At 40.0% G+C, this 15,551-nt stretch overlaps 1 protein-coding gene across 1 annotated transcript in view; it reads right to left on the reverse strand.

Moving 5' to 3' along the window:
* SLC4A4 (solute carrier family 4 member 4) overlaps window positions 1–15,551 on the reverse strand; it is a 450,189-nt gene that overhangs the window by 279,970 nt on the left and 154,668 nt on the right. The window contains exon 4 of the mRNA XM_008693197.2: window positions 7,268–7,447. Within this exon, the coding sequence (XP_008691419.2) occupies window positions 7,268–7,447 (180 nt within the window). The remainder of the gene's footprint in view (window positions 1–7,267; window positions 7,448–15,551) is intronic.

Genomic DNA, 15,551 nt, shown 5'->3' on the forward strand with positions numbered 1-15,551 from the left:
TTCCTGCTTCCAGATTGTGGTCATGGAAGAATTCCAGAGAACTTATTTGTAGAATATACCCATGGTCTCCAATGGTTCCTCATCCCAACTACTTCCACATCAACAGTTCAAACTCATAAAGTCTAGAATCAAATCCCTGGTATCAAGAACACACATAGTCCTTTAAGTACTATTTCCTCCAGTATGGGAAATTTCCTAAACAGAATACCCTTTCAAGAAGATCCCTACCAGGGAATATACTCAATGATACTGTAATAGTGTTGCATGGTGACTGACGGTAGCTGCACTTGTGCTGAGCACAGCATAACATACAGAGGTGTTGAATCACTATGTTGTACACCTGAAACTAATGTAACATGATATGTAAAACATAGTCAAATTAAAAAAAAGATCCTTACCAATATTCCACACAATTCCATTAATCACACACACACACACACACACACACACACAAATATACTCACACCCTCAAGCTTCCTGTCTTATAAACTTGAACCCAAACTACAGGACATGTCCTGCCTTCAGCTTAGATGGTGATGCCTATGGCAGACAGTCATTTACACCCCCATTCACTTCATTAAAGTATACTTCACATCTTAAATTCCACACATGGCTGGGGTTTCCCCTGTTTTCCACCCCAAGTCACAACCTCCTTTTAGCCCGGAGTACCCCAGCACCTGGAGCACAGTAGAACCCTCTGAGGCCTCCTGAACTCATAAGTCACTATAAATAGAAGCAACATCAACTCTCCCATGACACATGTAAACACACTATTCATAACATCTCATGGCATGATAAAATGGAATAACTATTGTAATAGAACAGTCAAAGGCAACAGAAATGACAGCCTTCCATAGCAAAAGAACTACCATTTGGAGGGCACTTCGAGGTGACTTCAAGAGAACTGAATTTCAGAAATTCAAAGCTCCTTGAGAGATGTATATGGTTAACTGGCTAAAGAAGACAAAAGCACCATGACACAGTCCTCTTGTATTCACCGCATCACAGAGGAAAAAAGAGCAATTATTTGTACCACACAAAACACAACATTGCTGAGCTAACCCAGTGCCACCAAAAACACAAGTGTGCCAAACATATTTCCTTTCTGTACAACACTGCCTTCAAATTGCTGACCTGTCCCACCCAACAGCCCTTCGCCGGATTAATTTCACTGAAAAACACAAAGAGCCAAAAAGAGATCCTTCTCATGAAGGAGCAAACAGCCCACTTGCTTGCAGGGGCCCAGAACTGGGAATTCCAACTGTTAACCAAAACCAAGAGCACAGTCAGCAAGCAGAGTCACCAGAGGGACCACTTCCGCCCCTTGAAAGTCTTGTTTCATTGGTCTTTTCACTTACCAGTCAGCAGCCAGGTGACACCCACTAGCAAGTTTAAAAGCTAAATTTAGGTTTGTTTTCTCAAAGATGCCATTGAGAACAAGGAACCAAGCTGATAGCTAAAGCAAAGGAATAGCCAGTGGGAATTTGTAGTAGAAAAGTCTAGAAGAGCTTAAAGGATAGTGACTAGTGTTCATAGGATATTAATCTCTACAGAGTTTTAGTCTGAAGCTTTTGGCGTTATCTGTGTACAATGAATGGGGGAAGAAATGAGCATGTTCAGAGTAACTCAAAATAATAATTGCTAGCCATTATTATTAACCAGGTGCACTGCTCATTTAATACTCAAAACACTATGAATTAAGTTCTATGATTATCTCCTTTTCACACACGAGGAAACTAGAGCACAGAGAGGTTAAGTATCTTTGCCAAGGTTGCACTGCTGATAGGAGCTGTGATTCAAACTCAATCTGGCTGGAATACATGTTCCTAACCACTGCCTTCCCAGGAGAATTACATCACAAGTGCCCCTTCTGAAAAGGCAAACTTTAAGTTTTCAATTATTTTTTTAATATAAAGAGACTTTGTTTCAGACCTAGAGAAAAGTACTTCCTCCTACTTATATAAGATAAAAACAAAAAAAACAAAAAAAAAAACAGAGAAGAGGGTGAAAGAGACAGTACAGCTCTTTTGTGTTGTGTTAACAGAGACAGCATCTGCGTCATTTCACACACATTCCAAAGACCCTCTTCTCCCCCACCTTACTCATTCATTTGGGAGATAACGCACATGGCATATAGAGAATAAACAAATCTTACTTTATGACTGCAGACTTAAGAGTTTTGCCTGAAAACATTTAAAAATCAAGAAAAAATAGAAATGCACTAAGAAGGATGAGGTCAGGTCGAGGGAGGACAGAGGGGTGTGCACTGGGAAAAGGGGAAGTCAGATGACAAAACCCCAAATAATCTTGGCTCTTATGAAAAGGTACTCTGTTCATTTATCCGGAAGCACCAAACAAAAGCAGCTCCCCATTTCTCTGTTTCAGTTTCCTGAATATAACTGGATCACCAACTGGCATCCATTGTTCCCGGCTCACAGAACAATGTTCACTAGCATAAATCCATCAGTTCTGGTACATATCCAAAGAGCTAAAAAAAGAACACCACAAGACTGAGTGAGTGTCTATATGTACATACCTTGCAGTATGATTCCACAACAGGCGAGTCATACGTGTGAGAAGCACTTAGCACCCCCAAGCACTGACGCATGCTCCAGCTTGTCAAGAAGTACTTTACACATCAGACCAACAGGCTGAACAGGATATTCTGTTTGTAGCTCTGTTTCTTAACATTTTACACATCTTCAGAGTCTCTGCACTCACAAAGCAGCCTGTGATTCCCCCACAAACATCCCGGGACACTAACAAAATGAGAAGTTCGGAGGTCAACACCATCTGTGGTGGGAAGTTGTGGTGTGTTTCTAGGGCCTATCTCATCAAAGACCACCTTCCCACCCACTTTCTGGGCAACCCTCAGAGGATGGCAGCTGCTGACTTAAAAAAAAAAAAAAAAAGTGCACGGTGGAGGAGGCAGAAAGGATTATTTTTAAGAAAGAGCACAATCTAACTTTTCTCTCCACCACCCACTCCACACCACCTCCTCATTCCCTTGTCTCTCCTCCTGCTTGCTCTTCCATTTCACTCTTCTTCCCCAGCCTCTCTCCCCGTTGTGAACGGGGAGAAGTGAACCACACCTTCTCGCACGCGTTTCCTTCTCTGTGTCCCAAGCTGGGTCGCGGGTTCGACACCGCACGAGGAAGAGCAGCTGTGTAAGGACTCGCAGCTGCCGCCAAGCTCGGAGGAACAAATCTAGCTCCTCCTCAAGGCTCCAGATGTGTGGCAACCAACACACGCGTTCACTTTTTAGAAGCCCTGCCTTGACAGGAGAGCCATGAAGAAAAGCAGCAGCATCTCTGTTATGAGCCAAATGAACCTGTTAATTATGTCATCTTCCTGATGTGCCTAAATACTGGAAGATACGTGGCTTAGTTCTTCTTCTAAATGCTCTTAATTATTCAATTCTGTGCCTCTTTAATACGGCTTCTGGAGCTGAGCTGCCTAAATTCTGTGTGGAATAGTCAGCATTTTTAAGCGTACATGATGAATCCATGTGCCCTGTGGATGAATTTCTTCCATCAGCTGTGGGCGACAACCAACTCAACACACTCGGGAGTCATCTACACAAACCAAAATACCACTTTAGCAATAGTTAAAATAATGAGGCACTTTCCAAAGTGGAATAATTAAAAGTTAGGACCAGATTTTATGTGGCGAGGGAAGGCGGCAGAGCAGGGAAATATAAAGATGATGTGCAAAGATTAAAAACAAGAAAATCAGCTAGATCTTTATCAATTAAAGTGAAATAGACCAATAAAAGCAACATTTATGTCTTCCCCTGTAGTAATCCATTCACTCAATTACTCTTCAATAAGCATTTATTAGGCACATGCTACGTGCCAGGCACTGTGCTAAGTGCCAGAAATAACATAGTGAACAAGACAAATCTGATCCTATCACTCGCTGAGCTAACAATCTAGCATCAGCACAAGACAAAACTGCAGGCTCACAAAATCACAAGTTGAAGCATATAGTATGAAGGAAAGAAAGAGCTAAGAAAGAATGACACTAGAGAAGCTACATTAGGTAGAGTAATAGGAAAAGGCCTGTCTCCACAACATTTGAAAGCTAGAACATGGGACACCTGGGTGGCTCAGTCAGTTAACCGTCTGCCTTGGGCTCAGGTCATGATCCCAGGGTCCTAGGATCAAGTTCCACATGGGGCTCCTTGCTCAGTGGGGAGCCTGCTTCTCCCTCTGCCTGCTACTCCCCCTGCTTGTGCTCTCCCTCTCTCTGATAAATACACCTTAAAAAAAAAAAAAAAGCTAGAACATAAAGAAAAGCTAACCAGGACAAGAATGGGGTGACCATTCCAGGAAGACAGGACTACATGTGCAACAGCCCTAAGGCAGAAAGGGTTTGGGCACCAAGGAATTAAAAAATCAGTGCGGCTGAAGTAAAGCGAGCAAGACGAGAATGACACATAGCAGGACTGGTGAGACACTGTGCGCCATGATGCCCGATCAAGATTTTATTCTAAGGACAACAGGAAATTTTCAGCGGAGGAAGGGCATAACCCAATTTACACTTTATGATGATCATTGTTGCCTCTGGGTGGAAAAAGACTTGAAACATAGAGCTTTTGCAATTGTCTAAGCAAGAGATTCCCTGGACCAGAATGTGGCAGCAAAACTGAAAAGGAGTAGACAGATTCAGATATATTTTAGAAGTAGAACCCAAAAAGTCATTGAAGAATTGTATATGAGGGTGAAACAAGGAAAGAATCAGAGATGACTCTCAAGTTACTCTATTTATATACAGGGTTTTTCCAGAAGTTACAAGCATCACCTGATATAATGTCCGGCTCATGCAGGAATCTGATCTATGGGACATGGAGTGCTTGCATGCGCATAAGGAACTCACACACCGTGGACCCAAGAATAACAGAAACTCTGTGTAGTTGTTCTCAAGAGACAATAATGGTATACTAGGCAGATATTTCAGTGAGTTTTCCAATCCATTTAGTCTCCATGGTATGCAGTAGATATAAATTTCTAAGAGGACCTTCATATCAAATTGGATGACCCACTGGGCACCTGAGTGGCTCAGTTGGTTAAGCATCCAACTCTTAATTTCAGTTCAGGTCATGATCTCAGGGTTGTGAGACTGAGCCCAAGAAGTGGGCTCCGTGCTGGGCATGAAGAGAGATTCTTTCTTTCCCTCTCTCTTCGCCCCTCCCCTGCAAGTGTTCTCCTTCTCTCACTCTAATAAATAAATTAATTAATTAATTAACAATGCTCTTTCAAAACAAATTGGATAACCCATGTCAAATACGTTGAGGCGTATTACAGCATAACTTGTTGACTACCAAGAAAGTAACTATAAAATGCACATTTGCAAATAATTTTCTTATGATCAGTGAACAAATGGGTCCTTGACAGCAGTCTCTCCATATGACCCCTTCAGAAACTTACTCCCCGGGAAGGAGACCTCAGAGGGTAAAGAGAATGTACTGCCTTGTTTATTTTACATGCTGCACACAAACTGCTCCCCAAATGCCACAGAAAGTAACAGCCCCCCATGGTTGCTGCATATTTAGTCTCAGCACCTTTCTGGTCTGTTCATTCCCTTTCACCTATTCGAGTGTTACTGGCATCATTTCTGCTGCGCTTCCTAAAAAGCTGGTACACAATTATCTCAAAATCCCTTGGCCCATTTGTCTAGGTGAGCACCTCTCGCCTTTTTAGTATGTATAGTGACAATGCACTCTCATTCTTACACTGCAGAATGAGAGATGACTTAGAGACAGAGGGAGGGAGAAAGGGAGAGATTTCTCTCTCTCTCTCTCTCTCTCTCTCTCTTTCACACACACACACACACACACAGGGAGAGAGCTCTGGTTTGGGCGCGGGCTTCACCAAAACAGATAGCAAATAGAGATAAACAGTAGTAATTTATTTGGGAAAGGGTGTAATCTTTTGTTCCTGCAGACTATTAACTATGACTTTTTTATCTGCGTTTCAAGGACTTTGCTTGAAACAGACCCCTTATTTTAGTCAGTATATGAAGGATTCCTTTCAGAAAGGCTTTTCCCCAACATTCTAATGAAAAGTACAGAATTCTTATCTCCTGCCTTTGGTCCTTCCTGTCTTACATTTATTCTAACATCTTTAAGTTTTAATTTTGTGGTCTATCTCCAGCCGTTCCTCCAACCTTTGCTCTCAAATCCTGTGGTCCGTCTGTACCGTTCCTCTTAGGATAGTACTTCACTAGTCCTAAGCCACCTGCTCGGTTTCAGTGGTGAGACTATTCGAGATTCACAGATTCACATCACTACACTTCACACCCTCTTTAATTTAACTCTGTAAATTCACTTTTCAACACTCCTGAGCTGTTAATTCTAATTTGGCCTCCCGTCACCTGCAACGGCTGAGCCGGACCTTTATCTGTGCCACCCATAGTGCATTTTATTGCAGGTTCCATATTTCTGCAACTGTAGCGAAAAGATGAAGAATGTACAGAGCTCTGCCAACAGGAAAAGCTGTCACTATGTAGCTCCTGTTGGGGAATCTCCCAAAATTGGCATGTGTTTCTATTGCTTCTCCCTTCTTCACATATTCATTCTCACTTCAGCCACAAAGCTCCCCGGACAGCCAGATATTCTCCACATCAAAAGAAGCAAAAGCAACATACGCATACACCTAAATACACAGTCCACCCTATCAATTGAGCTCTTGGGTGTTTGTTCTCTGAGCTCTTATTACCCTGTTCTTAATAACACTTCTATCCAATGTATGATATTTAATATTTTCAACATTTCAAGAACTGTATCACTCTACATTCTTCTCTGACACAAGATGCTTTTCCACTCTTCCTTTTCAAATCATCAACCTGGCCCAAAACCTGGTGAAATGCTATCGATAACCCCATCCACATCATATGTAAATATAGTTCTTATCTTGACCTACTGTCTTAAAAGAATGTATTTCGAAGCAAAAGCAATCCAAAAATTTAGGTCTTCCATTTACTACTGATTACTGTAGTTAAATACCACGTATAACACTCTGCCCTATTTCACTAGCCAAAATGTAGAATACACAAGCATGCCTAAACTTTGTCAGATCTTTTCAGAATCTCACCAGATCTCCTCTTAGAACAACCTGCTAGGACAAGAAAGGAGTCCCACAGACATTATCCTTTAGAGGAGACCATCCCAGTATGATTGTGCCCCTGTAGGAAAGATCCTACAAGGTGTCTTTCTCAAGGATGTGGGAGTGAGGCGGAGAAAAGTAGCAACACCGAGAGTACTCACTGAGAGGCTTCAGGATGCTACTGCTGGATTCATCAGCGTTTTCCACATCTGATTTATCAGAGTAGTTCTCAGAGATTCTTTCTTTTTCCTTTTTTTCTTTGTGCCCTGTCTTTCTCTTGTGGCGTCTCCTTCTCCTGTAGCTCTTCGGCACGTGGACCCCAATGTAGATGGTATGGTGGCCTAAGAAGGTACACAGATCATCAGTCATTTCAAAGCACATTCTCTCCTGCATATAAATTTCACAGGCTCTGCAGGTCAAAAGAAAATGTCTATGAATTCATTACCATTTTATATTTGACAAATAAACTAGAAAAATAAAAATCTCTCCCCAATTTTCAGTTCACTAGAGTATAACTCGATCTGTTGGCTGGTGCTAGGATTCTGCGAGGGTGTACTCCAGTTCTATTCAGATAGACTCCTTTTAAAAGTTTAGGGAAACCAAAAACTACCAAGCCAGAAATCAGGAATCCTTGATTCTGGTCATACCTCCGTCATCAGTTAGGTATTTGACCTTGAACATGTCCCTTAACCATTCTGGTCCTCAATCTCGTCATTTGTCTAACAAGAGGCTTACATTGGGTGATCTCTGGAGACCTTTCCAGTTCTGACCTTCCTGAGTCTGTGACTATACTGAACGGGGTTCTGGAAAAGGAGGTCTGGGAGCAGCAAAAAATAAAGATCTAACTCAAAGTTCAAGAAGTCATTCTGCTGGGGATAAGCTTTTGCATTAAAACTTTTTTTTTTCTTTCTTTTTTTTTTTTTTTACCAAATCAGCAGAATAGAGACTTAGAACTGGGACAAATTGAGAAAAAATAAGACATACTTGGAGAGAAGATTTTAGAAATACTCAAATGTTCACACTAGGAAACAGCTAAAATGAATGTCAGTTACAGTGCCATTCTCATTTTTCTTTTTTCGTTTCCAAAAGTTTCTAAAAACTGGTTGTTGCAATGATAAAAATAAACCCAGCCCAGCAAAAATTGCCTTGAAGAGAAGGGCATGAGGAAAAAAGATTGTGAAATGCTTTTAGTTCTCTAGATGGAAGAAGCTGCAAAACTGACAAGTGATATTATTTTTACAAAATCTGATAAGACAGGGGGAAAAAGGAACTCAAAGTTCCACATCTTTTTTTTTTTTAATTGGGAAACTTTTACTTTCACTTTATATACAGCATAACTTCTGAATGTGGGAACCACCATCTCAGAAGTAATGTGAAAACTTTTTTTTGAACTGCAAATTAGATTAGATTACCTCATCTTTCCCACTTCCTATTCTATTCTGGAATTGTTCCTTGATGACCACTTTACGATGCCACAGAAAATCTCACACACCTAACATGCAGTATGTCTACTACAAACTGCTGTGAGTTACTTTCCACAGTAACTCATCAGGCATATCTAAAAACACTGTAATTCACAGGGGTGTTCCCTTATGTTGGAAGGATTAAAACAATTATATGCTCCTTTGGGAGAGAGCTTCCAACTAAGGAATGCAGATCCCTAAGTGAATGGGTTAGCACTCCAAAAAAAATCTGGTATTTGGAATGAAGTTGGAGGCATCTATATAAAGTATGAAACTCCCCGCAACACACATAGACACACACACCAACTCAACTATTACAAAGCACAGTGAAATTCTCCTCACAGAATGAGTGCCAATGAGAAATTTATCGTGTCTAACCATTTGCAAGCAAATTGTTCTCATGGGAAAGCTATATTATACTAGGAAATAGGAAATGTCTCAGAAACAATGTGAATTAAGAAACAGTGTCAATTGTTTCCTGTGCTCCAGTTACTGAGGGAGTCCTGCAGCTTTATCTCAAGTCACACAATATATGTAAGCAAAACCAGCCAATTTCTTTAGTAAATCCAACACTGAGAGCTTGGTTGCTTTCATTTAGGAATTAGGAAAACATCATGAAAAGAATTAAAAAGTTAGAAAATTTTAAAACCTGTCACATTAAATATTTTCTTATTAAATAATGGCAACTAAGCAAAAAAAAAAAAGGCAGTTAAGCTACATTAGTCATACTGACATTACACAGAAAGATTTTTTTAATGTATTTACCCACAGTGTCTTTGATAAGTCATTTAAAAGATAGTTTATATGGGCTGATAGGATTTTAAGGTAAGATTTCTGACTATAAACTGTTGTTGTTGTCAACCCATCCAAAGAGGCTGATTCAGAGACTGAGCTTTCCAAGCCCACGGAGAGGAATATACCTTACCTCTGGGACCTAACTGGAGTTACAAAACCGCAAAAATGGTGCCATTTTATTCACACCATGATCACATGTTTTCCCAGGACTCCCCACCCACTCCCCCCACCACCTTATGAAGGAGATTCAGCTTATCCCCATCTCCTCTAGCTCCTGCCTCAGGTGCTCCCCACACACATACTCTTCACTCACTTTATTTTTTTTATAATAATATTTTTTTATTATGTTAGTCACCATACAGTACATCCCTAGTTTTTGATGTAAAGTTCCATGATTCATTACTTGCGTATAACACCCAGCGCACCATGCAATACGTGCCCTCCTTACTACCCATCACCAGCCTATCCCATTCCCCCACCCCCCTCCCTTCTGAAGCCCTCAGTTTGTTTCCCAGAATCCACAGTCTCTCATGGTTCATTCCCCCTTCTGTTTACTCCCCTTTCCTCTTCCCTTTCTTCTCCTCCCTTCACTCACTTTAATACACATTTTCACACAGGTAGGAAAGCTTTCGGATATGATGATGCTCTCTGGAGCCCAGATACCAAGCAGAATTGTGGTTCCTTGCAAGACATCCCAAATTTCAGACACTTTTTATCAGCTTTATTGAGGTAAAATTTACATGCATAAAATTCACTCATTTTATGGGTACAATTCAATGATTTTTAGTATATTTACAGAGTTCTGCAACCATCACCTTATCAATTTTAGAATATTTCCACCAATCCAAAAAGATCCCTCATGCACATGGGCAGTAGTGCACTCTCTATTTCCACTCCCATCCCACACGACCACTCTTAATACTCTCAGTGATGGCCTCTGGAAGCTACAATTCTCTGGTAACCACGTAGCTGTGAACCTTTTTGTGGGCATCCTTACAGCACAGAACAGAATATTCCCTGAGTAAAGAAGATATTGATTTCCAAGAGCTGCCAGAGGAAATCATGACACTGGGCAAAACTCAAAGCATCCTCCTTTTCTTCTCACACATTACTGGTAACTCAATTTTCCTTTTCCGTCTTGGGTTCAGGGAGAAGAGAAAGAGCATGGTCCTGCAGTTAAATAAGCCTTTAAGAACTCAGGGACGGTGCTTGGGTTTCATCAATTACTTCTCAGTCTCTGTCCACTTCAGCTTCTCCGCCCACGGGAGGAAAGCAAGACACCCTCACTCTGGAGAGTGAGGGGAAGGCATGCTTTCTCAAGGTGATGACCAAATATTTCATAAGCTGTACATGCCAAGTAACAAAAATACCAGAAGTAAAATGAGCTCAAATGTAAGATTCTTGATGCTCCCACAGAATATTTGTCCTCAGGAAGCAGAATTCCTGATGAAAATATACTATTGTTGATAAGACTCTCATACGTGGATTTCAATATTTATTTTCAATAAAATATCTTAACCTGTCTCAGAGATATGTCAGGAAGATTGATGGCTATTTTTAAAATTGCAACTCATAAAAATGACAGCAAGCACTTAGGAAATCTACAAAGGTTGAAGGTGTAGTATTATTTTACATATAAAAAATAAAAAATGAGAAACTTGACAGACAAGCTTTCCAATCCAGCAAGAGTCTATAAACCATAGATGCAAAAAGAATCAGGGACAGTTACCTGCTTAACTTGAAAGAGAAATATATATATAATAAAATAAACCTCTGTGCTAGAAATGTCACCAAAACCTGCTTCCAAAGTTTCACCAAAAACATCTTCCTAAGAAGCAGCAGCTATAATTCATAAGAAGAGGTGATTATTTCAATTACATTCAAATAGAAAAAAATTTTAGGGTGATTGCTTTAAATATTAAAATAAAGTTTGCATTTTTGCTACTAAAATTGTATAAAGTAAAACTACTAGAATCTCCATTTGACAGTGTTCATTTAGGTGTGAGTCAAAGGGCATTCAGTTCTTGATCTGGCAATGGTCTCAGTATCATGTGTTCAAATAAATACCCTGCATGCCTTTCTCTGACAGATGGTGTAAGTTCCCAACAAACTCTAAATGTCTTGGGAATATCTCATAATCCATGCCACAGCCAATACTACTGGGAAGAAAACATGGCTTTCCTAGTTATCTCTGAATGTCAGAAATTATCACTGGGTGATGCTTGCATCTTCCCATCCTCACCTGCTCCACGTCAGCTGAAAGCAGAAGTACTGTGATGCTATCATGGACAATTCTTTCAATTCCTGAGATATTTCTAAATTCAGGTCATTGAAAGTTGCTATCATGTTTTCAGACCAAAGGAGAACTCTTACACTTAATAACTCTGTAGTCATTTGAGTTAAAGAGGCTTTCAGACACTACCAAAGATGATTTAGAATTTTGTAGGATTAAACCCATCAAACCAAAAGAGGTTTTTACACCAGCCAAACTCAAAATTCTATAAAGGACTGGGTAGTTAAACACCATATGCCTCTATATGCAAGATAGATCTATTAGCTCCTTTAGGAAACGTATTACTGTGTTTACTGTACATACGAATGATAGCAACAATTTGTTGGATATTTACAAATGTGCCAGGTTCTGGTTAGGTCTCTTATATCTATTACCTCGTGAAATCATCACAACTGTACAAATTAAATACATTATCCTAATTGTACAGGCAAAGAAACTAAGGTTCAGGGAATTCACGGATACTGTCGCCAGCTAACTCATTAAATCCCAGAGGAGAAATAGCTCGCAGGTGTCAATATCAAGAACAGTGAGTGTTTCATCACTGCTTTAGTGGTGGTTTGTTAGTTTGGCTTTTTCTTGCGGTGGGGGGGGAGTACTTATACTATAGAGTATACAGTGTTTATATGCTCAGTCTTATAACTGATTACACTTCCTTCCTTGTGTTGGCTGCTAGAAACACGAGACAAATCTCAAGCCAAAGAGTGGCGGGAAGGCAGAGTTTTGCGACATGCATTTATACACTAACCCCACTCTTCCGCTTTTCAACTATTATTTTCCCTTCACACTAAACCGTTTTTGGAATAAGGCAGCATATAAATATATTTTAAAAGCTGAGATGTCAGTACTGAGGGGAGAGGTTGGGGATGGCTGAGTGTGGCTGTGGGGGAGGGTAGATTTCTAGGCAAAGGTTTAGACCTATAGATTTAGATCTATCTAAAGGATCACCAGAGGACAGGTAAAATCTTTGCCATCTCCATCCTCTTACACACATCTCTAATTAAACATTGAGGGATGTCCCAAATTTGATTTTATCCACATTGTTGCTCCTCCTATAATTAACTGAATTTCTGTTTTCTCCAGTTCAAAGATTCCACAATGCTTGGCACTTTATATCATCCTTCTAGAACTAATCAGCAATATTCCCAAAATATAAGTCCAATACTGTTTTCCCTGACTTAGCTAAAGGAAGCTGATTTTATGCCAAGATGCCTAAAACATGTTGTATCTATTGCCAAGAAGGATGTAAGGGAGGGAAGCAAAATTAAGAGATATTTATTATTTCTATTTTAATTATGAAAAGAAAAATGCAGAAGAGGAGGCAGAGCCGCTGGATGAGTGACAGATTATAAAAAGATGCCACAGACTTTACTTCTTAAACGAAAACAAATGTCAAAGATTTTTGAGAAGTACAGGAACAAGAACCTTAAACAGAATCATAGTATCAAGTCCAGATGCCACAGAAGCTGTGGGTTTGACACTTTGCTGGAGGGGAGGTGGGCGGGGGGGAGGGTTGGTGGGGGCCTAAATAAATGATGGGCCTGAAGGAGGGCACTTGTCAGGATGAGCACTGGGTGTTATATGTAAGTGATGAACCACTAAATTCTACTCCTAAAAACCAATACTACACTATATGTTAACTAACCTGAAATTTAAATAAAATCTTGGAAGAATAAAATGAAGTTGTTATATATTCTTTAAAAAAAATAAGAAACAGATCAGTACATATAATCTGAAAACCTTAATAAATGAAATACAAATAATTTGTTAGCTTATTACTCACAAACATATGAGTGTCCATAAGCACCTCTAATAAGATATAATCCAAGTAACATTGCTATAATTTACTGGGGCATAAATACCAGCTCATGGAAAGAAAATCCCCTTCAAAAGGCATGGTGTAATTTTGCAGTTTAAGAGGAGGGAAGTCAAACCTTGATGAAATGTTTGCAGGAGGGTCTACATTTCAAATATATACCACTACACAAGACAAGGGCTGATTTTGGGTAGGGGTCACTTTTCACACACACACAAAATAATGCATATGTTTATTAATAGAAAGTTATATATTACTTATGTAATTTATTTATAAATAATTTAGAATGCTGATGAGTAATCTCTTTTAATATTAATGCTACCAATTACACTTAAGATTAGGCTTGCAAGCAAATAAAGAGTCCAAGTGATGAAAAACAGGGAAATACTTTTCTTCCCACTGAACTGCATGGGAATTTTGTCCACTGAAAGCCTCAAAGAAATCCTTAAGGCAACCTGAGGTTCCCCAAGCAAGACTGATAAGAAATCTCAGCTTGTTATCTGCTGTTTACTAAGTACAGTGCTTTTAATATTTAATATTTGATGATGATGATGAAGATGATAACAATCTCTAGGCAGAAACAAACAGCTACAGAAAAAACATCTTTTTTTTTTTTTTAAAGATTTTATTTATTTATTTGACAGAGAGAGACAGCCAGAGAGAGAGGGAACACAAGCAGGGGGAGTGGGAGAGGAAGAAGCAGGCTCCTAGCGGAGGAGCCCGATGTGGGGCTCGATCCCAGAACGCCGGGACCACGCCCTGAGCCGAAGGCAGACGCTTAACCGCTGTGCCACCCAGGCGCCCCTAGAAAAAACATCTTGAAAGGGAGTCAAGCTTATGGTTACTCAGCTAACCTCCTGTCCTTTAGTTCAGTAAACTTCTCCACCTGTCTTTTAAGTGCTCATTTCTAGCAAAGTTCTAATTATAGTCTTTAGGTAAAGAGAAGGATTTGAAGACCACACGCTGAAGTTAAGATTCCATGATAGTTACCATTACTGATAGCTAATAAGAGGCAAAAACAGACCAGCATGATAAAAAGTTTGAATCAGTGAATATTTTTAAAGAAATATAACTTTAATATATTCAGTGGTCACCAATAATTTGAAAATATCTATGTTAAAACAACCAATTAAATGTAGTACAGAACCTACCTTAATGAATAAACAGGACTAAAAGTCATCTTATTTTTCACAAAGTGCAGTTCCTGAAGTGCTTCACAATCTCTAAAAAGTTGACTCTCCAATGTAATTTTAACTTTGCTTAGCAAAATCTCTTTTCTATTCATCTGTAGACATAAACTATAATCTATATGTGTATCTATATTCTCTATATTTATATCTACTAGATATAGGTATATACAGATATAGAGAGATATCTGTATATTCTCCATACATAGGAAGATGCACTGAGAGAGAGAGAGAGGTCATTTTTATGCACAGTCCAAATCAAACCATGTCAATAAAGCATCTCCTGCCATGTATGGTACACAAAGGTGCCACACAAGGGTTGATCCTCCTTCTTCCTTCCCTTTCCAGGGGTGAAAATATAGAGCACGATTGCTCCTTATTTCTACCACCCTTGAGCCCTGATAACAACCTGTGAAGCCCCCCACTCTCTAGCAAAGGCATTCATGAGGACAGAAGAGCCAGCTTTAAACCAAGTCCACCTTGCCCCTCAGTGGGCTGCTTTAGTCATTATACAGGGCTTAAATCTTGAACACAGACAACACCTTCCATAACCTCAATCTTCCCTCACCCTGCCCAGAAACACGTGCCCAGCAATCTCCACCCTGTTCTGGGTACAGTTTTACCCAAAGCCTTCATGAAGTGCCAAGCCCCAGGGGCTATTGTCCTTTGATTTGACTGAGCAGAGTAGATTGCAACCAAAAGACCTGGGAAGGCTAGCGCCAGGCAGGGCAGTGCTAAGAGTGAGGAAGAACCACCCAACAGGAAGAGATGACCCCTCCACTCATCCTGACACCCCAGAACCCAAAAAGACCTGGTGAATTTTAATGTGTACTACACATGCTGTCAGACAAAATCCACCTGTGATCCAAACACTGAGAACTGACAGTTTCCATT

The sequence above is a fragment of the Ursus maritimus genome, unplaced genomic scaffold (genome assembly GCF_017311325.1).
Source record: "Ursus maritimus isolate PB19 unplaced genomic scaffold, ASM1731132v1 scaffold_8, whole genome shotgun sequence".
Lineage (NCBI taxonomy): Eukaryota > Metazoa > Chordata > Mammalia > Carnivora > Ursidae > Ursus > Ursus maritimus.